This window comes from Mesoplodon bidens, assembly GCF_964165515.1.
Source record: "Mesoplodon bidens genome assembly, chromosome: 6".
Classification (NCBI taxonomy): Eukaryota; Metazoa; Chordata; class Mammalia; order Artiodactyla; family Ziphiidae; genus Mesoplodon; species Mesoplodon bidens.
In genome coordinates this window covers 35,643,947-35,669,818 of record NC_138162.1, presented here as the reverse complement: position 1 = coordinate 35,669,818, position 25,872 = coordinate 35,643,947, and the positions used below count along the sequence as shown (strand labels likewise).

The 25,872-nt window shown below is 39.5% G+C and overlaps 1 protein-coding gene across 1 annotated transcript in view; it reads left to right on the top strand.

Annotated features, from left to right (window-relative positions):
- Positions 1-25,872, top strand: part of SVEP1 (sushi, von Willebrand factor type A, EGF and pentraxin domain containing 1) — a gene marked incomplete at its 5' end in the record, with an annotated part of 185,989 nt that overhangs the window by 118,287 nt on the left and 41,830 nt on the right. Inside the window, 12 exons of the mRNA XM_081236611.1 lie at positions 2,678-2,835; positions 4,143-4,344; positions 6,189-6,364; positions 9,365-9,489; positions 10,445-10,568; positions 11,342-11,512; positions 12,858-13,031; positions 13,496-13,615; positions 15,201-15,377; positions 15,602-15,686; positions 16,525-16,716; positions 18,670-18,837. Coding sequence (XP_081092737.1) covers positions 2,678-2,835; positions 4,143-4,344; positions 6,189-6,364; positions 9,365-9,489; positions 10,445-10,568; positions 11,342-11,512; positions 12,858-13,031; positions 13,496-13,615; positions 15,201-15,377; positions 15,602-15,686; positions 16,525-16,716; positions 18,670-18,837 — 1,872 coding nt within the window. The remainder of the gene's footprint in view (positions 1-2,677; positions 2,836-4,142; positions 4,345-6,188; positions 6,365-9,364; positions 9,490-10,444; positions 10,569-11,341; positions 11,513-12,857; positions 13,032-13,495; positions 13,616-15,200; positions 15,378-15,601; positions 15,687-16,524; positions 16,717-18,669; positions 18,838-25,872) is intronic.

Here is a 25,872-nt window from a genome sequence, read left to right as displayed (position 1 = left end):
TTCCCACTAGCTAAAATAGGAATTGTGCAATTCTACTGTCACAATGCCATTCTACATTCTATAACCATGGTTTTCAAACCTTTTTTTGTTTTAGTTTAGTAACCCTTGTTTCAGGAGAAATCTGAGTGTAAACAAATAAAACAATAAAAGCTAAGCTTTTGGGGTTGAAAATAGTGGTGTTTGTGGGGAGAAAGACTGTCTTCCTAAGGCAGCTCTTAGGGTGCCAGTAGAAAAGTTTGAAAACCAACACTTTTTTTTTTTATTACTATCAAGTCTGCCCTATTCCATCCCCTTCCTCTTGCAGGATCTGTGGCTTCTGCAGTGCAAAAGACAGACTGGTCTTGCTTGCAGAATTTTAGGAAACTTTATTGCCCTCAACAAGCAACTGGTTCTATAAGTTTTCAAAAGTTAAAAGCAAAAAAAAAAAAAAAAAAAAAAGAATTCCACCCCAGTTGCAACATTTCCCAGTACTTTTCCGGTTCAGCCCCCTTCCATTACTGTCCCCTAACAGAGCTAGGATACTATCTGGAAGAAATAGGAAGCCAGTTCTGCCAGTGAGACTTTCACTCTTAACATGGAAATGAGATCTTAGCAGGGTAGCATCATCTTTTCGTGGGCTTTTTTATGTCTTCTGGCATACAGCCCCTAACCCTAGGCAATGAGAAATTTCCAAATGAACAGCAAGAGTTCCAAACTCTCCCCAGGGTCCAAAACAATTGATGAATACCAAATTTGTCTAAATCCTAACTAGAGGAAAGGTGAAGGTAAACCCTTCTAATTCAAAAGGAATGTTAGTTGCCACCAAAGTGAATCTGTTTCATAGACAAAGATATTGAACTGCCATAATGATATCACACATGTGCATATAAAGATGAGTGAAATTCTAGCCAAAATAGATTTACCCTCAACTACACAGAACTCCATAAAGATACATGCCAATTCCAACTGAGATTTTCTTTTAAACCCCCAAATACCATTTATTCATATTATTGCCAATATGAAAGAGATCCCCATCTAAACATGCTGGTAACAATATTTATTGGGGCAGTTCCTTTTTAATTAAAAATATTTCAGACATACAGAAAATTACAAAGAATAATAAAAGTCATACACTCATCACAGTAATTATCAAACCTTTAGCCTTTTGCCATATTTGATTTATATCTTTTTTTTTTTTTTTTTTTTTTTTTTGTGGTACGCGGGCCTCTCACTGTTGTGGCCTCTCCCGTTGTGGAGCCCAGGCTCCGGACGCACAGGCTCAGCGGCCATGGCTCATGGGCCTAGCCGCTCCGTGGCATGTGGGATCTTCCTGGACCGGGGCACAAACCCATGTCCCCTGCATCGGCAGGAGGACTCTCAACCACTGCGCCACCAGGGAAGCCCATATCTTTTGTTTTTAAAAAATCAAATTCTAAAGATAGATTTGGAGTCCCTCCAAATATGCACACATACACACACACATGCACAACACCCACACATATTTCTCTTCTTCCCCGATAGTAATCAGGGTCCTGAAGTTGGTTTATATCTTTCTCATTCAGACTTTATGTTTTACTATGTATATGACTTCATAAACAGCATATAGTATAGTTTTACATGTTACATTAAGTGGTATCATATTATATGTACATATATCCTTTTGTATTTGGGGTTTTGTTTTTTCACTCAATACTATGTATTTTCAAGACTGATATATTTGGCTCTAGTTTGTTCATTTCAGCTGCTGATTAGTATTCCACTGAGTGATTATACCATGGTTTATTTTCCCAGTCACTTCTCCATGAACGTGTAGAATGATGCTGTTGTGAACATTTGTTATAAGTGTCCTTGTGCACCTGGGCAGTAATCTCCTAGAGTTCATACTAGAAATGGACATACAGGGTTCTGGGAATACAGACTCTCCACTTCCCTTGACATTGCCAAATGATAGTTCTACTCACTGAGATTTCCCATTTCATGACACCTTTGTCAACATTTGACATCATTAGATGTGTACTCCATTCTGAGGGGTTTAAATCGTTTGTTGCATACCACAGAGACTGTATGGCATACTGATTAAGAATAAGCCACTAGACTGAGGTCAGAGTCCTCCTCCACCACGTAGTAAAAAGAGGACTCAGGCAAATTAACCTCTCTGAGCCACGGTTTACTCATCTGTAAAGTACCTCATTGTTATAAAGATTGGATTAACATATGTGAATTTTTATTTTTTCTAGCACTTCTGTGGGGAGAGAAATTCCCAATGTATGAATAATACTTCACCTTGACCAGAACTGCTTTATACTCTATTTTTGCTACTACAATATCTCAAATATACGTTGTCTTAAATAGGTTTGTTTGAATGAACTAAAAAAAGTAACAGTTAAAGCGCTGTTTTAATGGGGAAAATATGTTTCAGCATTTCAGGGTTTTTAAAAAATTCAATTTAGTTAAACTGAAAAAAAAGAAAAACAAAAAGGATTCACCTATTTCTCCCACCTCGCACCCCCTGTCTCTGGCTTATGTTCTGTAAGCTTGGTGTGTGTGTGTGTGTTCACATATATTTAGATTCCACATATAAGAGAGATCATAATAGCACTTCAGCTTTTCAGAGTCTTTTGAGACAATGTTGTCATTGGACACTGCTTCTAACGCCCTTTCTGCAGCTATTCTGTTACAATAGTTTGTTTTCTTTCAGGTGCCAGTGTGCAGTGGGCTTCACAGGGCCACACTGTGATTTGAACATCAACGAATGTCAGTCTAACCCCTGTAGAAATCAGGCCACCTGTGTGGATGAATTAAACTCATACAGTTGTAAATGTCAGCCAGGATTTTCAGGCAGCAGGTGTGAAACAGGTATATATGAACTTAATGTTATTAATAACAATACTAACAATAATGATATAATAACAGTGTCAATTTTTACCTGCACTGAGCACCACCTGTATACCAAAAACTATGTGAAGCATTTGGTACTCATTCTTCACAGCCACCCACTAGACTGGTTCATGTTATCTTCAGTAGCACAGGAGGCTGAAGCTTAGAGATGTAAGGGAGAAATGGAGAAAATCTAATTTAGCAGAACTGTTCACGTTCTGCATGTTTAGAAAGGATGCTTTGAAAGGTCCCTTGATTTAGAAGGTCAGAATCCACGGATATGATTGAGAGTCAATGCTAAACTGGTTTCTCGGAGCACTGGAGTCTTTTAGCTGTAGGACTTTTGTTCTGTTGAGTGGGATATGCAGGATTGGGGCTCTTAAAATGGAGAAGAGCCAGAGCCCTGAGCAGGGATGGAGGGTTGCCCTTGCAGTGACCCCCTCCTTCTCTCCTGCAGTATCAGTCACTCCACACATGGGCTTAGAGTCTCTCAGTCACTCCACACATGTGCTTAGAGTCTCTCATCTTTAATGACTCCCCAACCCCACCTCTCCTTCCCACTGTTCCCTGTTTCTCAGCTTCCTTTCACTGCTGAGTGCGTTTCCTGTCTTAGATACTCAGATGATTTTATTTAAAAGAATTTGTTAGGGACTGGCTGTCCAGTGGTTAAGACTTCGTCCTCCAACGCAGGGGGTGTGGGTTCGACCCCTGGTTGGGAAGCTAAGATCCCACATGCCTCCTGGCCAAACAAAACAAAACAGAAAACAGAAACAGTATTGTAACAGATTCGATAAAGACTTTAAAAATGGTCCACATTTTTAAATGGTCCATATATATGTATACGTGCCACATCTTCTTTATCCAGTCATCTGTTGATGGCTATTTAGGTTGCTTCCATGTCTTGGCTATTGTAAACAGTGCTGCTGTGAACATCGGGGTGCGTCTATATTTTAGAATTAGAGTTTTCTCCAGATACATGCCCAGGAGTGAGATTGCTGGATCATATGGTAACTCTATTTTTACTTTTTTGAGGAACCTCCATACTGTTTTCCATAGTAACTGCACCAATTTACATTCCCAACAGTACAGGAGGGTTCCCTTTTCTCCACACCCTCTCCAACATTTATTATTTGTAGACTTTTTAATGATGGCTCTTCTAACTGGTGTGAGGTGATACCACATGGTAGTTTTGATTTACATTTCTCTAATAGTCAGCGATGTTGAATATCTTTTCACGTGTCTATTGGCCATCTGTATGTGTGCTCATACTTTCTTATTTGTTGCAGAACAGTCTGCAGGTTTTAACCTGGATTTTGAAGTTTCTGGCATCTATGGTTACGTCATGCTGGATGGTGTGCTTCCATCCCTCCATGCTGTAACCTGCACGTTCTGGATGAAATCCTCTGACACCACCAACTATGGGACGCCAATCTCCTATGCACTTGAGAATGGCAGTGACAATACCTTCCTTCTAACCGATTATAATGGGTAAGCAGAGGTGTCAGGAAGGCTGTGCTAGGACTTATCCTGGCACCAAGTTAGAACTGACAAGGGGGTTGCAGTGGTGGGGGGCGGGTCAGGTGTTCCAGCAGAACAGCAGGGTGACAGTAATCAAACAGAGCACCTGGACAAGTCCTATAAGAAGGCAGAGTTTCAGTGGTAATGCCTTATACATGTATTGTATTTTGCTATTTGCTAAGTGTTTTCATATGTATTATTTCATTTGAGCTTCACAATGACTTGAGGAACTGATGCCCCTTAAAAGGTAAAATGAAGTTTCAGAGAAACTAAACGCTTTGCCCCCATATCTCACACCCTGGGAGTGGCAGAGTTAAATGTCAAACTCTGACTTTTCAGACCAGTGCTCCTTTATTTATCAGAGCAGCCAAGAGTCAAGAGATTTCAGTGGCACTGTTGACCCCTGGGAGACACTTGTATTGAATACGAATCCGTCTGTAATCTCAGGTGTGCAAGATGACGTTCCTTTGTGTCTTTTTGGATCAATTCATTCCAAATGCAGAACCCCATCCTTCTGGGAAAGTCAGCCCCAGTTGTTTCTCTGATTTCTTTCTACTGACTGCTTCTCCTGTCTTAGGTGCTCACAAATCATCTAAAACCCACAGAGTTTTGCTAAAGAGCCACAGACTCAGGCAGGACTCCCGTCATTGGTCATCTGTCTACTGAGCTATCCACTGCCTCAGCCTCTGTGGTCCTTTCAGAACTACTGCTCTTCGCCACATGTGGAGTCCTTGTCAAGGCTGAGAGTTTATGCCTTCAGTCTAGAGAGATTCTATGGTGCACCACATGGCCTTTTCCTCCCAGATCCGCCCAAATTTGTGGCCTTTTGCTAGTGAGCAGGTTGCAGGCTTCAGGGACCCACTGAGCTCTCTTTCCTCTCACCAATCCATGAGATTCTCACTATTCTGGTGGAAATCTTTCCGTCCTCAAATCCCATTCTTCTTAATGGACTTGAACGTTCAGAAACAAAATCCAAGAAATTTGCAAAATCCTCCCCTGAGGCAGAATGTGTAGAAAGAGAAAACCTGTTGCCTGCTTGAATTGGGGGAGGAAAATGGGAAAACACAGAGGGGAAACAATTCATGTTTTATCAATAAAAATATTTTTTCATAAACATCTTTGAATAGGGGCTCAGAAGATGCTGGGAGAGTTATTCAGTGAATTCTTACCTTCTTTATCAATTTTCCCTAGTCTTTTCTTTTTCTCCATGTGCTTTTGAAGATATTTTACTTTTAACTGCTTGTTATCTTTGACATTCCTCTAAGTGACATGGTTGTTGGAACCCTCTTGTGTTTGGCCCCCTCTGTTTAGTTCCAATTATTCTTTTCTTTGGATTGATATACTTCGTCTGCCATGTGACTGTTTTGGCAACAGACAGATAGAATTGACTTCCTATGAGACCTCTGAAGTCTGTTCTGAGGTTTAGGAACATACATCCTAGAGGAAGGAAACCAGACTGACATTTACATAACTCGCATTCCTTCCGTTCTTGACTCAGTCTCTCCAGAATAGACAGTTGGTGAGTTATCTCAAGTTGGACTGACTTCTTTCAGCTCATCCTAAGACTTTTGCCTACCCCTCAGTGTTTCAGAAACACAAACCAGTTTTCTGTGAGCTACAATAAAGAGTAATTAGTAATCAAATCTGCTTCTATGAAACATGACTGAAATGGCGAAAAAGAAGTAATGGTTTTACCCGAAGTGCTTTACCCACAAAAAAGGAAAAGAAGGAAAAAAAAGAAAGATCGTAACATGCGCCACAGATGGGATTACGACCTATGACTGATGACTGTATCCCCTGGAATCTTTCTGCAGCTGGGTTCTTTATGTGAATGGCAAGGAAAAAATAACAGACTGTCCCTCGGTGAATGACGGCAGCTGGCATCATATTGCCATCACTTGGACGAGCGCTGATGGAGCCTGGAAAGTCTATATCGATGGGAAACTATCTGACGGTGGTGTGGGCCTCTCTGTTGGTTCGCCCATCCCTGGTATGTCTTAGCAAAAGGAATATAATTCCATTTGATGCTAGAGGCAGTGGTGCTTTGATGAACATCAAGTTTGCTAAGTTATCTCTCCCATTTACCACCCCCTGATTATCCTGACTGTGAATTATTAGAAGCTTTTCCTAGGTGAGCTGTGTGACTCTGTAAGAAATGCCTTTGGGATGTATATTAAGACTACCAAGATGCGTGCTGAAGTAACAGTGGGTGGTTACTAAACTGTCTTCCAAGGAGGAGATTCATTGCTGGTGTTTTTTGTTGGTCGGTTTTGTTTGTTGTTTTTATTTTAGGTTTGGTTCGTGATCAGTAGGCACAGTATACAAGTAGATCCAGAATACAAGCTGGGGCACTGCTAATAGCTATCCATCTTTTAGGCCCTTTTTCTGATAGAACTCAAACTCTCTTCTAAAAATACTTTCAAACAAATATTTAGAGAGTTTTGTTTGAAGGAATGCAAAAGTATTCAATGTTCCAGTGTTCTCAGCATTGTACCTGGCGGTAAGCCTGCACCATCTAGGTCCTACTGTGACATATGTCATACGAGGAGGAGTGGCTGGAGGTTCCCTGTAGTAAATAAGGAAACATTAAAAGCGTTTCTGCAGGAAGTGGCATTATCCTGTGAAGTGGGGTGGTGGCTCCTTCTTGTGTTTAATTTAGAGTATTCTTGTTTTTAACTCTCCCTTCTCTGGGGGGTGGGATTGCAGGTGGCTTTTATTTTTCTTCTTTATTCTTTTCTGATATTTTCATAATGAGCATTTATTTCACTGATGGTAAAAAAAAAAAAGGAATATTTCTATCTCAAAAAAAAATTGCATCCTAATAGAAGAGTGAAAGTAAGGTAAAGGAATAGGAAAATAAAACAAGGGAACTATAATAGTAGCCACCCAAGGAGAGGGTTGTCTGACCATAGCAATAAGAATGAATTACAGTCCATAAATATTGCAGAGCTCCAACTGACAGACCCTAGTGAATGACTGACTGCAGTTTGGGTGACCAGATTTATTGAAGAGTCTGTTAGCTGAGATAGTAATTCTCTCGGGAAAGGACAATTATCGGAGCAGGAATCAGAGGTGGGGGAAGATTCTGTACTTGGTTTTAGGCATATTGAGTTTGAATTTAATCCCAGGAATATGTGCATCTACAAACATAGGTTGATAGCACTTTATATCAAATTGAGAGTTGCTTTTTAGTGGTAAGATATGCTTGGCAAGGATTCAGCATGGTGAATGTTCTTATAGAGTCCTGGAGGGTGTGAAAATTGATCGAAACTTTCTGGGAAACAATTCAGAAACTTTCATCAACAGCCTTAGAGAAACCCTTTGCACACAACCAACAATTCAATACCAGGAATTGATCGAAAAGAAAGAATCAGTGATCTGAACAAATATCTACGTATCAACGTATTTATCTCAGTGTTGTCTTAGTACCAAACCTGGAAACAACCCCAATATCCAATAAGGAGTGGTTGTTAAGTTAGTTAATGAAGAAAATTATGGATTCTTGTGCATTCACGTGATACAATAGCTATTAAAACTCATGAAATGAGAACACGTTCAAGAAGAAAAGCAAGCTTCCAGCATCATATGTAGTAAGCTCCTGTGTTGTGTGTTTCAAAATCTCTCTCACACACACATACTAAAAAAAATAATTGAAAGAATATAGAACCTAGAAAGAAATACACAACACTGTTAAATGATTGTTTCTGGGTAGAAGGAATTCTTTATACTTATTTTTTCAAATTTCCTTCTATGTGTATGTATTAATTTTAATGATTAATTTTGTAAGAAAGAGATGTAGGTTGGGAAATCATGAATGAGGGCTCTATAGACATGGATTGGCAGGAGTGAGGTCAGATAGGGGGAATAGCTGAAGGAAGAAGAAAGGAGGCTAGGGTGGAATCCTGGGTGCATCAGAGTCTAAGAGGCAGGCAGAGAAGGGAGACTGAGAATGAGCAGAAAGGTTCAAGGAGAATCAGGAGAGGATGCTGTCATGGAAACCAAGTAGAATCAGTCGGGCTCCTGGCAGGAAACACACAAGGAGGGTAACTGAAGTGTTTCATGAAGAGATTGTTTTCAAAGGTGTGGGCATGCTTGAGAACCAAGATGTGGTAGTAAAACACACCATGACTAGCAACAATGGAAAATCACAAGAGATGGACATGAATTGACAAGGATGGGGAGTTGTCGCCAGAAAGCAGGCAAACCTGCAGTGATGGGGAGAAATCACCCAGCGGGAGTGATGATGTGAGAGAGAGGAAAGCAAACCCTACCATCTGTTGCCTGGGAGAAAGGTATCCAGGAAGTTAAACTTCTCTCTCATCCCACTTTCTTACCTCTAATTGGTCTTTCCATTGGCCAAACGGAAGCCAGAGGGCTGAGGAAACCAGGTGGTGTAGTCCATAGGTGTCAACCTTAGGGACACAAAGCAGAGTGGAGAAGGGGGGAGGGTAGTTCTGGAGGGGCAAACACAGACCATCAAGTATGCCAGGAAGGGCAGTTTAATAGAATGAAATGGTTAATAGGTGAATATTGAAGAGTTTCCACTGGATTTTGCAATTAGGTGTCCACTGGAATGTTCCTTGGAATTGATGATAGAACTTTAATCATTGTGAGCTGAAGAATAAAAAGATGAAGAGCAGCTACTGGTAATCTGTCATGGAGAGTAATTTCCTAGAACAAAGGAGGCGAAATAGGACTTAGCTATTTTATTGACATAAAATATTATATGCTTATATATGTATATATCTAGTTTTATAGTTAAATATATATAAATCCAATATAATACTCGAAATCCTCTTTGACCATTTTTTAAGTTGGTATATAAAATATTGAATTCATCTTACTGATAAATCATGCAGCAAATGTAGATAATTTAGCTTGTCAATAACTTTCCCTGATACATTTATATAGGCTGTGCCTTCATTAAGTTAGCATTTTAGAAATAACAATCAGGCCAGTTTTCCTCCTTTTTTCTCTCCTTTCTCTTTAGGTGGTGGTGCATTAGTTCTTGGGCAAGAACAAGACAAAAAAGGAGAGGGATTCAACCCAGCTGAGTCTTTTGTGGGCTCCATAAGCCAGCTCAACCTCTGGGACTATGTCCTGTCTCCACAGCAGGTCAATTCCATTTTCAGTGTATGACAGTAATGAGACGCAAAGGTGCAAGCCTAGTACAAATGTGCACAGCCTAACGATGCCATATCTTATTGACACCTCTGAGTTTCCGGAACTTACCACCGATATCATTTGATGTTATGGTCGTAGACTAAGCCAGGCAGAGATTATCTACAGTAACTTTCAGTGAATCTCCTTTTCAATCTCTTGGTGATGTTTTAGAAGTTTATTGGACATGATTGTTTCATAAAATCTTGTGGTTTCAGAGCTAGAAAGAATCATAGAGAAGACTACTTCCAATCCCTCTGACTAAAGAAGCAGAAATTTAGGGCTGGCACAAGATTACACACAGAGAGTAACAGCTGGGCTAGTGGTTAAAGCCAGTGTGCAGTCCAATGGCCTGGGTTCAAATCCGAGTTTTACCACGAACTCACTCTGATGATTTTGAACGTGTTACCCCATCTCTGTAAGCTTCAGTTTTCTAATCTATGAAAGATAAGCAAATAGAACTGCATAGTGGAGTTTTGGCAGGATGGAACGAAATCCTGCATGTAAGATTGAGACACTGGCACATGTTTGCTCTTATCATTATAGTGGCAGAACTTGCCTAAACCTCAGCTTTCTCAACTCCAGATGAGAGACAGAAGACAGGAGACTGGAAAGGGAGAGCCCCTATAACACCTGAACACACTGCAAAGTTTTAGACAAGGAATTCTATAGGTAGAATTTCAGAATTCCAGTTACAATGAAATATTTGGGAAAAGGAATGATGGGGGTGGAGCAGAGAGAGGGAAGGAAGAGAATTTTCCTTTGCCCCTGAATTCACACTCTACATCCAAAAGTCTGCTTCCCACCACTGCTCTCCACACTTCTGTGAAGGTTTTCAGTAGGAGATATAATAACTCTGTCTTCCTGAAAAAAGTGAGGTTTATCTAAAGATGTGTTTTTAAACTTTCAGGTGAAATCGCTGGCTTCCTCATGCCCAGAGGAACTCAGTAAAGGGAATGTGCTAGCCTGGCCTGATTTCCTGTCAGGAATTGTGGGGAGAGTGAAGATCGATTCCAAGAGCTTATTCTGTTCTGGTTAGTCTCCTTCTTCCATAGACTGCTGTCTCTTGACTACTCTGGGATTTTCTAGCAAAAGGAGACATTTGATTCTCTATTGGTCAAATAGTATATGTCTGTCAGTTTATTGTTTACCTAGTAATTCATTTTACCCTGCCTTCATCCGAAGGATCTATTATTTTTTAATAGTTAAATACATTCTGAGTAACAGGGTACAAAATAATTGTGCAGGAAACTTAAACAAAGGTAAAATAAGATAAGGAAAATAGGATGAGAGGAGGGATATAGTTAATTTTTTAAATGCCCCCCGAAGTCCCATCCTCCTGTTTGAGATGGGGTACTCTCTTGGCTCTGTACTTCCTAGCTGTCATCTAGGGGCAGGTGGCACAGAGAGAAAAGAAATGGACGTAATGATCCACGTACTGAATAGTCAAACTCTGAATGATCAAAAATGCCTCCTAAAATTCAGTGTATTTAAACAAGTTTCTGAAGGTATCCTAGAATTCGTGTTTTTTGATAACTCATAAGAACATTTGATTAATTCTAAAATACTATTTTTTCCTTAAAAAATATTCAGCAGACTTCTGCTGGAAGAGGGAAAGTTGTTTGTTGACTCCAATAGTTTTTTTTCCAGAAATTTTGCCTGCCATGATCTGGTTACATGTCGTCTTGTTTTAATATCAATAGAGTGGCGCTCAAACGCTGGTACAACATATGATTTGAAACCCCTAACCTGGTGGTGCCGCCACTGTGTTACTGACAAGCTCTGAACCTGCATTCTCTGCCCTCAGATTGCCCACCTTTAGAAGGATCAGTACCTCATCTGCGAACTGCATCAGGAGACGTAAAGCCAGGCTCCAGAATCAGTCTGTTCTGTGATCCAGGCTTCCAGATGGTCGGGAACCCCGTGCAGTACTGCCTGAATCAAGGACAGTGGACACAGCCACTGCCTCTCTGTGAACGTGAGCTGCCTTCATTGAAGGCGTTTCAGTAGCTCTTGAAAAATGCTGGAACCCTAAGGACACTTTTCAGGAATGCTAGATAAAAGTGAAACACTGCATATGCATAGTAGCCAATATAGCAGATATTCATTGAATACGTCCCTTGTGTAATGAAGTGCACTGGGCACCATGAGGGAGGTGGGAGATGAGGATCCAAAGAGCCCACCACCTGTGAAGGCACCCAGGTGACCCAAGGAACTGGATGGAGGGAAAGACAGGTGTGAGGGCCGGAGCCCAAAGGGAGATGGGTCACTGCTGGGTGGGAAAACAGGAATAGATCTCTTAAGTTGGATACACCCAGTTATTCATTTATTCAGCAATTTTGAAAGTACCTAGTGTGAGTGTGTGCTAGACACTGAGCTAAGTTCTGGAGATGCAGCAGTTGGGGAAAAAAGTCTCTCTTCTTTCGGAGTTTACATTGTAGTAGGAGAGGCAGAAAGTAACAAGTAAATATAATATTATTTATTTATAGTAAATAAGAACAGCAAGGGCCAGAAGTAAAGGCTCTGAAGAAAACTAAAGCAGGGTAGGGAGATATAAAGTGAGAGGGTTGAGTGGAAGCAGCACTGCTGTAGTAGATAGGGTGATCAGAGAAGTTCCTCCAGTGCATCTTTTTCCACCTGATGTGTCATATATGTATCTGTTTCTCGTGTCTCTTCTCTGACTAGATAGTACACTTTATAAGGCAGGGGTTTTGTCTGTTTGGTTCATTACTGCAACCTCAGCATCAGGACAGTGTGTAGCAGGTAGCAGGCTCTCCATAAATACTTTTTAAAATGAATGAATTGCATGCCTACTGTGAGCCAGACGCTCTGGGCACAGGTATGGCTGTAGCCTGTCACCACTCCTAAGCGTTCTCAGTCTAATGTTTGTGTGCAGTGAAAAGTTCATGCTTAACTACAAGTTTAATATAAGTAAAATGGGACTTCCCTGGTGGCGCAGTGGTTGAGAATCCGCCTGCCAGGGCAGGGGACACGGGTTTGAGCCCTGGTCCGGGAAGATCCCACATGCCGCGGCACAACTAAGCCCTCGCGCCACAACTACTGAGGCCACATGCCACAACTACTGAGCCTGCACGCCTAGAGCCTGTGCTCCGCAACAAGAGAAGCCACCGCAACGAGAAGCCTGCTCGCCGCAACGAAGAGTAGCCCCCGCTCGCCTCAACTAGAGAAAGCCCGCGTGCAGCAATGAAGACCCAGTGCAGCCAAAAATAAAATAAATAAATAATTTTATAATAAATAAATAAATAAATATAAGTAAAATGTTCACTGAGTATGTTGCTCCTAATGTAGTTGTCACATTACAGGCATTAGCTGTGGTGTGCCACCCCCTTTGGAGAATGGCTTTTATTCAGCCGAGGACTTCCATGCTGGCAGCACAGTGACCTACCAGTGCAACAATGGCTACTATTTGTTGGGTGATTCAAGGATGTTCTGTACGGATAATGGGAGCTGGAATGGCATTTCACCATCGTGTCTTGGTGAGATAAATCTTGGCAATTACTGTGTGCATTTAATTACTGCATGCATTTAATTACTGTGTGCATTTACTCTAACTCTGTGGGAGACAATTATCCCAAATTCCTGAGGCTTTTATGGCATGCCTTTGTTAATTTCATCTCATCCTTGTGAGCTCTGGGCAAGCCATAGTGACAAAGCAGCTATCCATAGACGTGCCAAACATGTTTTAAATTTTTACCAGGCTCAATATTAAGAATATTTATTTCTGTTCTTCTACTTATTCACCTGTAAACTGGGGAAATAATAGCTTTTATTGTAGATCTGCCGTGTGATTATGACTATCGTATCTAAATTTCATAACAATATGTATCAATGTATAGTGTGAAGCATTAAATGATATGTAATTATTTAAAAGTGAAAACAAATGTTTGCTACATAAGACAAATCCATGAACTTTACTATCTGTAAACTGTCTTCATTTTAGATGTTGATGAATGTGCAGTTGGGTCAGATTGTAGTGAGCACGCTTCCTGCCTGAATACAAATGGATCGTACATCTGCTCATGTATCCCACCCTACACAGGAGATGGTAAAAACTGTGCAGGTAACTAGGCTATGTGTAATTGGGAAGTCTATTTCAATTTTTTAATTCAAGTATATATTGTAAATGTATAGTAAGACAAATTTTTAACTTCAAAGGGGAGATGGAAAAGTAAAACCACCTTTAAAAGGATACATAAGCAGAGAAAGACAAATATTATATGATATTACTTACATGTGGAATCTAAAAAAATGTTACAAATGAGCTTATTTACAAAACAGAAATAGACTCACAGACATAGAAAACAAACTTATGGTTACCAAAGGGGAAAGCAGGGGGAGGGATAAATTGGGAGTTTGGGATTAACAGATACACACTGCTGTATATAAAATAGATAAGTAACAAGGACCTACTGTACAGCACAGGGAACTATATTCAATATCTTGTAATAACCTATAATGGAAAAGAATCTGAAAAAGAATATATATATATATATATATATATATATATATAAGTGAATCACTTTGCTGTATGTCTAAAACTAACACAGCATTGTAAATCAACTATACTTCAATAAAAAAATTTTTTTAATGATACATAACAATTAAAGGTGCTTTAAACTAGCATTGTGCTTTTGCTAACTTCCCAACTTCTGAAAAACAAAACTGAGAGCCAACTTTATCACCAGACTGTTGAAGCAATACCTACATAGTAGAAGAATAATAGAGTGGATTTAGACATATAAGCTATGGCCTCTACTGCCTCAGAGCAAATAGGATGCTTCATCACCTCTTCACCTTCAGGATCTTTCCTCTGCCTCAGGCACACAGAATTATATCATTGAAAAAACATAGACAATCCTGCCTTACACATCTCTATGTTTTGTGATAACCCATATATATCTTTCTATATTAGTTATGAGAAAGCAACTACCAGAAAACAATTAGACAGAAATTAAAGAGGAATTCTCAAAATCAATCTTATAATTGCTTTTACTTTTTGCAAGGGTTTCAGTTAAGGTCCTTGGCTTATAAGCCAAAAGGATCTTCAGAAAGATTAAATCAGTGTATCTTCCCTTTTTGAGAATTTAAGTATTTATTCAATCCTGTTGTTCAGCTCTAGCCTTAAATCTCCCTTTAACTTTTTTCCTTTCCTAGAAGTAGTGACTGACCCCAGATCTACACATAGGAGGCTTAGGATCTGTAGGCTGTTTGGAAGGGGCGGCTGGGAACTTCTCCTAAATGTGCTTTGGGACAGCCTTCACATCAGCTTGAGAGAAGGTCCCTTGCTCTTAAAAAGTGGGTATGAGGTTGGGAGAAGGAAGAAGAGCTGAAGCCCTTATGAGCCATGCCCAGGCACCACCACTACTTCCTCGATAAACAGCTTCCTTTTGGGGCTGATAAATTTAGTTTCTTTTTCTTATACATTGCTGTTTCAAAATACTGTTTTTAAAATGCCTATTAAATGTATGTTCTGGTCTAATCAGCTAGTGTGTCCCTGGACTTCATGCCTTTCCCTTCAAAAGCTTTTTTTTCTCCTCAGGTTTTAACTGGTACCTTAACTGTAGTGGAATTCTTTTACTATGAGACATTGCATGGTTGTGTGAAAGCCGCCTATTGACCCACAAAAACTGTTTCTCTCTTTCAAGAACCTATAAAATGCAAGGCTCCAGGAAATCCAGAAAATGGCCACTCTTCCGGGGAGATTTATACTGTGGGTGCTGAAGTCACATTTTCATGTGATGAAGGACACCAGCTGATGGGAGTAGCCAAAATAACATGTTTGGAGTCTGGAGAATGGAGTCATCTAATACCATATTGTGAACGTATGTTGAGTAAATTCCCCCATGTTTATGGTGTTTGGCAATTCTAGAAATTCAAGGTGGAGAAATGCCAAGTGTTATGTTGTCTCAGTATTCTTTGTATTTAAAGCCCAGTATTGGGCTTTTATTTAAATGTGACCAAAAACCTAGAGCTGCCCTTGAGCTTTTAGAGATTTTTACACATACTGGCTAAGAAAAGCAATGCCTTTTGGTTTTCCTCCCTTAAGCCGTTTCCTGTGGTGCACCAGCTATCCCAGAAAATGGTGGCATTGATGGATCAGCATATACCTATGGCAGTAAAGTAATATATAGGTGAGTTTCTAAGATTAACACTACATTGTAGAGTTTGTTGATGACATGCTGGTAGTGATAGAATACTGGAAGAAAAGACAAAGAGTAATCCCAGAGGATGTTTTCAAATTAATACGGAATTAATTGAATCACATGTTTGGGTTTGGATCCAGAGCTCCAGCTTATAGCCAAAAATATTCATTAGCTTGCAGGGCCTTCTTCCATGGCATCCTAAGGACTCATTCTAGACAGGACCACTCTCAAACCAAGAATTTTCTGTTTGCCAGAAACAGACTCACAGACATAGAAAACAGACTTGTGGTTGCCAAGGGGAAGGCGGGTGGGGGAGGGAAGGATTGGGAGTTTGGGATAGTAGATGCAAACTATTATATAGAGAATGGATAAACAACAAGGTCCTACTGTATAGCACAGAGATCTATATTCAATATCCTATGATAAACCATGATGGAAAAGAATATGAAAAAGGGTATGTATATACATATGTATAACTGAATCACGGTGCTGTGCAGCAGAAATTGACACAACATTGTAAATCAACTACAATAAAATAAATTCTAAAAAAAGAATTTTCTGTTTGCAGCTACTAATCCATGACACAAACTGGAGACAAGCCAAATCCTAAATCCGTCCTTCTATTTATCACCCAGCAGGATCCCTGTGAGCAAGATTCATAGTATTCAAAATTTTGAAAAAATTTTTTCAAAGCATTATTTCAGTAGGAAAAAAAAAGTGCTCCAACAATATGTGTAAATTCTTGATCTTTTTGGAAGTTTTGGCACAGATAAGCTTATGCAAAATAAGGCATTCTATTCTGTCTATTTTCTTTTATCTTCATTAGGTGTAATAAAGGATATACTCTGGAGGGTGAGAAAGAATCATCCTGTCTTGCTAGCGGTTCTTGGAGTCATTCTCCTCCCTTGTGTGAACTGGTCAAGTGTTCCAGCCCCGAAGACATAAATAATGGGAAATATATTTTGAGTGGGCTTACCTATCTTTCTACTGCATCGTATTCGTGTGAGAATGGATACAGGTACAGTCCTAGACACCAGCCAAGCTTCCTACAATACCCTGTCCCTCATTATTTACTCAGTGGGTTTCACTTGCATGTGACTGGCTGGCTTGAAATACAAGTTTTTAAATGTAAAAGGTATTCTCAAATGTGTGTGCTTCTTGAGGCTCAGCCTATAGTAAATGCCCAGGGAAATATTCCATCTAATTTTGACTCTGGGACCTCTAATTCAATGTTATAAACATTCAGACATTAAACAGGAAAGCAAAAAATGTTTATGAAGCATAACACAGCACCTAATAAGATGCTTTAGTGATGGATATTTTGGCAAACGAGATATTGCATAGGATGTCGTAAAAATCATGTCAAGATAAGGACCAGGGTCTTTAATACTGTTAAGAGGTTAATTTGATTAATGGGGTGTGTGTGTGTGTGTTCAAAAAGAAGGGACAATATCTCTGGTGGTCCTGTAGTTAAGACTTCACCTTCCAGTGCCGCGGGTGCGGGTTCAATCCCTGGTCAAGGAACTAAGGAATTTGTTAATATTGTAACAAATTCAATAAAGATTTTTAAAATGGTCCACATCAAAAAAATCTTTAAAAAAAAAAAGGGGGCTATCCTGGTGGCGCAGTGATTAAGAATCCGCCTGCCGATGCAGGGGACACAGGTTCAAGCCCTGGTCTGGGAAGATCCCACATGCCGCAGGGCAACTAAGCCTGTGCACCACAACTACTGAGCCTGTGAGCCACAACTATGGATGCCCACGCACCTAGAGCCCGTGCTCTGCAACAAGAGAAGCCACCGCAATGAGAAGCCCACGCACTGTAACATAGAGTAGCCCCCGCTCGCTGCAACTAGAGAAAGCCCGCACACAGCAACAAAGACCCAACACAGCCAAAAGTAAAATAAATAAAAACAAAACAAAACAAAAAGAAGGGACAATAAAGAGTAGGGCTGTGATCAAAAACTTGGCCAACAGGATCTGACATGAAACAGATCAAGTGAACAGAAAATGGAGTGAGTTGTACAATCAGAAGCTGGTTGGCAAGTGAAGGTGGACGAGCCATGCCGTAGGCCTGCGAGGTTTTTAAATTCAAAGGAAGACCAGAGGTCAGAGTGATGAGCAACACTGTCCAGATGCCCAGGCTAATGGCAAGGGCAGTTCCCTCTGACCTCAGTTACCCTGACTTCCTGGGTGTCTGTCTTCCTTATCATTGGATCCTAACCAGCATGTTACCCCTTCTCATCCAAGTAATCTGCTAATCACAGCACCACCAATGAGCACATTGAACCATTTTATTTTGCACCCCAGTTATGTTGTTTTAGCCTACTCATAGTTTTTTTTTTTTTTTTTTTTGGCTGTGGTGGGTCTTGGTTTCTGTGCGAGGGCTTTCTCTAGTTGCGGAGAGCAGAGGCCACTCCTCATCGCGGTGCACAGGCCTCTCACTGTCGTGGCCTCTCTTGTTGCGGAGCACAGGCTCCAGACGCGCAGGCTCAGTAGTTGTGGCTCACGGGCTTAGTTGCTCCGCGGCATGTGGGATCTTCCCAGACCAGGGCTCGAACCTGTGTCCCCTGCACTGGCAGGCAGATTCTCAACCACTGCACCATCAGGGAAGCCCTAGCCTACTCATAGTTTTAAATGAATCTATAGCCAGCTGAGATTTCCCTTTTTTAAAAAAAAAAAAAGTGATTGATTGACTGATTCATTGCCACACGCCATGTGGGATCTTAGTTCCCCAACCAGGGATTGAACCTGTGCCCCCTGCAGTGGAAGCGCAGTGTCTTAACCACTGGACTGCCAGGGAAGTCCCAGATTTCCCTTGTTTTTATATAAAGCAATAAAATGGGAAGAAACTATTTTTATGTATTAAAATTCCTCAAGTGTCCCCTATTCTCTCCTAAGTCCTTCCTAGTTCACCTCCAGAGCAATAAGTAAATAGTCAACAAAAGAGGTGGCACCATTCTTTCCTGTAGCTTGCAGGGCCCTTTGGTCATCGAATGTTCGGCCTCAGGCAGCTGGGACAGAGCGCCACCTACCTGCCATCTCGTCTTCTGTGGAGAGCCACCGGCCATCAAAGATGCTGTCACCACCGGGAGTAACTTCACTTTTGGGAACACTGTCACTTACACTTGCAAAGAAGGGTGAGTAAACCCAATGAAGGAAAGAAATTTTGGGAGAGGATGGGCCCAACCGCACATGGGCTCCACTGAATACTAAACGAAATTACCTGGCAGCCAAAGCCAAAGAGAGCTTTATGTTCTTTTCTTAAAACAGAAAGGGAGCATATTCTCCTGTGGAAACAATGTTTTCCTGGAATTAGAGTAATTTATCAAATTAGGCCTTGCATAATGGACATTGGGCAATGCACTGGAAAATATCTCTATAATTAAAGATGAAAACAGCATATTTAAATAGGCATTTGTGTACTTATCCTCTGCCAAACGAAACGCAAGACGTAGGTCACAACGTAAAGATGCTACATCTGCATGAAAAAAATATCAAAAAGTTCAGATTTTTAAATTTTTAGTGATCTCATTTAATTCAGAGATAAAATGTAAAATAACAGGAACAGATTACAAAGTGCTTTCATACTCACTGTGTCATTTTATCCTCACAAAAACCGTGTAAGACACAGAGAAAGGAGAGGCTCCCTCTGGGATGGTGATCTGCTTAGGGTCTCAGGCAGGCAGTGAAGAATAGAGGGGTGATTAAATCCCAGATCATCTGACTGGCATTTCATTGCTCATTTTTTCCCGTGCTTCCTCAATAAATGTTTTCACCAGTAATAGTTTATAACTTTCACACTCCAGATTTACCACAGATGCTTTTCATACAGTTGGAACGAGGGGCTGCCATTTTCTGGATTTGTGTCTCAGCTCTATCATTCACTCACTGTGCAGGCCGGGGAAAATGGTATAACCTCTCTCTGCCTCTCTGAGTCATTAAAGGTTGATACTCCTTATGGATATTGTGAGGAGTAAAATGATATACTGCATGGACTAGCCAGAAAATAATAACTCAACAAGCTGTGCCACTATTACGATGTTAGGACAGAAGAGAGGACACAGTTTCATGAAAGTAACATGAAAGTTGAAGTTGTTTTCACCTAGATAGAAGACCGTTCCGCTAATACAGGCCACCAGCAGGTGGCAACAATATTTTCTTGCAAAAAGCTCTTGAGAGTCAAATATTCACGTGAATAACTGACAGAAATCCCGGATCTTAACACCTTCTTACGTGAGAAAAGAAATCTTGAATATTAAAATGTCAGTGTAGGGCCTCCCTGGTGGCGCAGTGGTTGAGAGTCCGCCTGCCGATGCAGGGGATACGGGTTCGTGCCCCGGTCTGGGAGGATCCCACATGCGGCGGAGCAGCTGGGCCCGTGAGCCATGGCCGCTGGGCCTGCGCGTCCGGAGCCTGTGCTCCGCAACGGGAGAGGCCACAACAGTGAGAGGCCCGCATACTGCAAAAAGAAAAAAAAAAAAAATGTCAGTGTAAGAATTAGCTTTTTAAAATTTATTTTGTTGAAGTATAGTTGCTTTACAATGTTGTATCAGTTTGTAGGAATTAGCTTTTGATGGCCCCATCTCTCCCCTGTGGATTGACTCATTTAAAAATTGCTTCGTAATGAACTACATAGTACTATTTAAGATTAGTCATTTAAATGTTTGTGAAACCTTATCGATATAAATGTTCCAAATAATAACTAGATATTGACAACTTCTGGGGTTTTTTTCTGATTAAGAAGTAATGTATTATCACCATATAAAACTAGAAAATAAAAATGTATTTTTTAAAATTGCCCAAAGATAAATGATACTTTACTATATCTCCTACTAGAATTTTGTCTTTGCATATACTTTTAAAGATCATGCTCTTATAAAAATTCCCATTTTTCTTTTTTTCTCTATAAATCATTCACTTATATCATAAGAAGAGTTCTATATCTGCCTAATGTTAAGTCTACATATTATACAAAAAGGGTTTGTTAAAAGAAGCAATAAAGACAATAATGAAAATCACAACAAATCCCTGCATTCATAGAGGGTTTTACTTCTTCAAAGGACATTCCTGTGAATTATCTCATGTGCTCCCTTCAACAAAGAGGGGGATTTTGAAGAAGATATATTATTCCCACCTTATAGTTAAAACATAAAGGTGTTGGGCCACGTTATCGTACAGATCCCTTCTGCTCTAAGCAAATAGACACTCTGTGGGAGCTTTCTTCTCATTGAAAAGATGGAAACCAAATCTGTCGTCTCAGTCATATAGCTGTTAAAGGGTATGAGGCCATTTTTATAAAAGTGCTTTATATGTGCCTGAAGGTACTATATAAATATGGCTTTATTAATATTCTCTGTGTCATCGTTATGTAAAGTGATGACGTTTTTATAATATAGGGGAAACTATCTTAAGTAGTTAATCAAATTAATAGAAAGTACACATGGTCACAAAGCACTACCATTCATGTTTTTTTCCTAAAAGAAAAATATCAGTAGGTATTAGGAGATAGTTTCATTTTTCTGAAAGTAAAAATTTTGGTGAGAGGAAGAACACTTTGCCCCTTTACATACACTTAGTCTTAGAGTGTTATGAGGGTGGCCAGCCTGGAGAGCTCTGTCTTATTCCTTTTCTCTGGACAAATGCCTAACGAAACATTTAAGTATACAAAAGAGCACAAAACCAAATTAATCTCTATTTAAAATTACCTGTGTATCCACTGCTGAGATAAAAGTACATGTTAAATTTTTGCCATAGTTATTGTAGATCTCTCTTTATAAAAGAAATACAATATTACAAAAATAACTAGAAGCCATTATCATCACTTTCTCACTCTTCTCAAAGTAAATGTGCATTTTTTTCTGTGTTACATATGTACTCATAAACAACTATTCTGTTGATTTAAATGTTTTAATTTTCATGTACGTTGTTTCATACTGAGTGTCCTTTTGAAGCTTGATTTTCGTTTAACGTCATGTTTTTTGCCTTTGTTGATAAGTGTAAATCAACAGAATTCATTTTAACTGCTGTATAGTGCTTCCTTGTCAGAATGAGCAATCTCTAAGTTACCCATTTCCCTGCTGGTAGAGGGTTAATTTATTTCCACTTTATTTGATGATACAGCAGTGCTGAAGTAAACATCCTTGCACATCTCCCAGTCCATAGAAGGAAGAATACCTCTGGCCTAGACACCGAAACTGAGAATTGTTGGGTCATGAGGCATGCATATTTTTAACTTTATACTAGATAGTCCTTAATATTTATCAATTGTTTCCTTTAGAGTTTGTTTTTTGTATGTGTCAAATTTAAGAAATTTTTCCTACTCTGATATCATACTCAATTTCTTTGCCTTTCTGCTGAACAACTCAAAGATCTTAGAAAATATTTGTTTCTGTCACCCCTCTCATCTTAAATGTCTTATCACTATCTACATTTTACTTCCCTCTTATTTTACAACTTTCCAAATTAGTCACTTTTTTAATATACTCAATGCTTATTTAGATTTACTAACATTTTTATGAATCTTTCATAAAAAGCATTCATTTTTATGAATTGCTTTTTCCATCCCACTCCTTCCTTTGGGTTTAATGCTTCTACGTCCTAAAGTACATCCTTTACATCTTTCTTTTGGCAAGAGTCAGTATGTTACACAATCTTTGTCTGAAAATAATAGTATTTTACCCATGCTCTTGAATTATAGTTTAGCTGGGTATACAAGTCTACATTAATAGTTTGCTTCCATAAACATTTTTGAAAGATATTTCCATTGCCCTATGACTTCTAGTGTTTCTATTGAGGATTCCATCAGTCTAAGTTAGTAGCCCTCAACCAGGGGCAATATTGCCCTCCAGGGACATTTGACAATGTCTGGAGACGTTTTTGGTTGTCCCCGTTGAGGGAAGGTGCTATAGGAACTAGTGAATAGAGTCTGGGGATGCTGCTAAAACATCCTACAATGCATAGGACAGACCCCCACAACAAAGAATTGTCTGGTCCAAAATGTCAGTAGTGCTGAGGTTGAGAAACTGGTTGAATTGTTGTTCCTTTATAAGTAATGTGTTTTCCCTTTATTTATTTTTTTAATTTGTCTTCGTTGTTTTGGTGTTTCTCTGTGGTATGACTAAAGTTGTACTAGTTGCCATTCATCTTGTTCAGGGCTCATTGTACTTCTTACATCTGAGAATTTGTATCTTTCACCAATTTTGGAATAAGCTGTTTTCACTTTAAATATTCTTTCTTCTTAACTTTCACTTTTCTCTATTTCTGTAAGTTTTATTAGATAAATATTGGAGCTTTTATTTCTACTTTACATGGTTATTAACCTGTCACATTTTCCATCTCTTTAAAAACTTGGGTTGCATTTGGATAATTTCCTCACATATATCTTCCAATTCACTAATTTTCCTTTCTACTGTCTATAATCTGCTTTTGAAATGTGTCCCCTTTTTTTGAATTTTTATTTTCTATAGTTTTATTTTTAGAATTTCTCTTTGTTTATTTTTCAACTATTTCTTTTTACATAGTCTCTTCTTTTTAAATAGGATTTTAAGGGTTTTTGTCCTTAATTATTTGAACATATTTATTCCTTTTTTTTTTTTTTTAGATTTTAGACCACTTTTTCTATTATCTCAATTTATTGGTGCCCTCATCTTGCTGTTTGTTCTGTCTACTGATCCATTCATGATGGAAAGCATGCATGTGGGTTTTGTAATTTCAGATTCTGTCCTTATAGTGTTTGGGACTTGTGTGATCTGTGACAGTCCTTTAATGGTCTGAGTATAAGGATTATTTTTTCTTCTAGGTGCCCCAGGAGTATCACCATCCAAAAACCTAATTTTACATTTATTTATCAGTTCAAAGGCTTTCCATACAAAATGAGTGGTATAAACCCTACCCTCAAGTCCACATGACGTGCAGTCCTGGGTTCTGCTACCTTAGCCGGGACTTTGTTTTTCCAGCCAGATTCCCAGCAAATACAAAGATCTCACTTGTCATCTCACTAGGCCTCTAGGTGGAATTTTTCCTGTGAATATCCTTTCAGTGTATATCCTTCTAGGACATAGATTCTTGCCAGAGACTCAGCTATTACTCTATTTCCTCTTTCCTGTCCAATCCAAGGGCAACCATAGCATTCATTCACAGGCTTACTTTTCTGTTTTTAATTTCCTCTTCATTTCTGGCACATGGAGATTTCCTTTCTGGTCAGCTAAGCTATGCATTTAAAATAATTTCTGTTGTATTTCATCAAGTGTTTTATAGGGAGGGTGTTCAGACAATATTATAGCCAGAACCAGAAGTCAGTGCTTGTCTTCTCTCTCTTCACTCCTTTTCTCTCTCTCCCCACCAAGGGATTGATTAGCATAGGTCAACAATGTGCATTATGTCTGTTCTATTTCAGGATGGAATCACTGTGTTCATGTCATGGCTTTTGTGTAATGGCTTTGGCATCCTGCTGTCTCCTTCCACTTCCTAAGATGCTGTTGGCCTGATAAGAACGTTAGGGCCTATTTCCCTCTCTAGCCCTCTCAATTCCCTCTTCTCCCTTGGGGCTGCCTAACACAGACCACTGACCTACACACCGTTTAAGCTACCCACTCCTGTTTATTGGGTGCACATAGACACATTCTTGTTTTGGTCTCAGTATTTTTATCTTCTCTTATTGGTGTTGTGCTTTGCATGGGCCTTGCCTTGGGTTAAGAAAAGAAGACACTCTCTCAAGATTCGGATAGAAGAGCAGAGACTTTAGGGGACTGGAGTAGTAAGAGGAATGCCAGAGAAGAAAAGGATAAGTCTGATTTCTGTCTCCTGCCCTGAAATTGGCCTTCCAAATTCACCTTTTATCAAAACATTACACTGGTGGTTTTCAGCTTTTTGCCTCAATTAATAAAATGGTCACTTGTTTCCCATTTTCCTTTTCATCCTCATGTATACTCTCTTGGTGAGGAACTCAGTAGGAAGGAAGGGTCATTGACATCCTAACATCCTGATAGAATGTTTCCCTTTTGAGTCTTCTCAAATATAGACTTTTAAATGCAATTACTGAATATACTACAATAACATTTTTGTAATCCTTTTCAATTGAAAACAGAACTAATTACTGATACAGATTTATACTCTCTATTGCACTTATTAAATTGCAGCCCTTTAAGTATCTAGTATGCTGCTCTTTTAAGACTCTTTTAAGGTTCTTTTTCGCAGAAGAGAAGAGCTAATAACCCACTGCGGAGCCTTCTCACAAAGCTTCCCAGGCCCATGCCTCTTAGTAGGCGTTCACTCCATGAATCAAATCACTGAAAATTGCATCTGGAGATTACTCTGCCCGTTTTCAAAGGATTTTTTGTTATCATTCCAGAAGTATGATAATGTATTACAGCCAGTGTATCCTAAAATGTGTCATTCTATGACATCACTGTCATATCGATGGGACAACTTTCCTTGGAATTATGGAGGAAAACAACTTGTTTTATAATACATATGGCCTGATTTTTAATAACAGACTGCAAGGGTGTCCCCAATGTCTCTTGAATGAGAATACAAAAGGTCACACAGAGTAAAATTAAATATTTCAATGTTTTAGATTTGTACCAATTCCAATTTTTCCTGTTTTAGTAGCCAACGTATATAGGATGTATCTTATCTGTACAAAACTTCATCATTTTTAAGTGATTCTTTTTCATAAGCAGGTGAAATGTCTTCCAGAAATCTTAACACTCATTTAGATTTCTAGCATAATGAAATGGTGTGGCAGTTTGATCAGAGACCAGTTACAGTTTTCTATCTAGGCGATAACTACAAATTACTTCCTCTTTTTTTGGCATTCAGAGAATATATCCTTCTTTAGCATCTTAAAAGACTAACTGATATATCTGTTTCAGCAGACAGTTCTTTTTGATAAGCCTCTGTCCCCATCCTCACTGAACGTGCCGTCTAGTCTAAAGCACTGGCTTTATTTATTCATTTTTGAAGCCACTCAGTGTAAACTCCTCTGCTCCTCTGAAATGCCAGCCATTCACATATTGACAGCTTGGCCCCAAGGTTCTACAAATGGATCATTAGAGCTAATTGAGAGGTTTCAGTAAGGGATCCCAGCCCCTTCATAACATTTCCATGACTAAAAAATGATCCCACACTCTGGTTAAGATGCCAAGCTTGCAGCTTTGGAAGTGAAGGCGTAG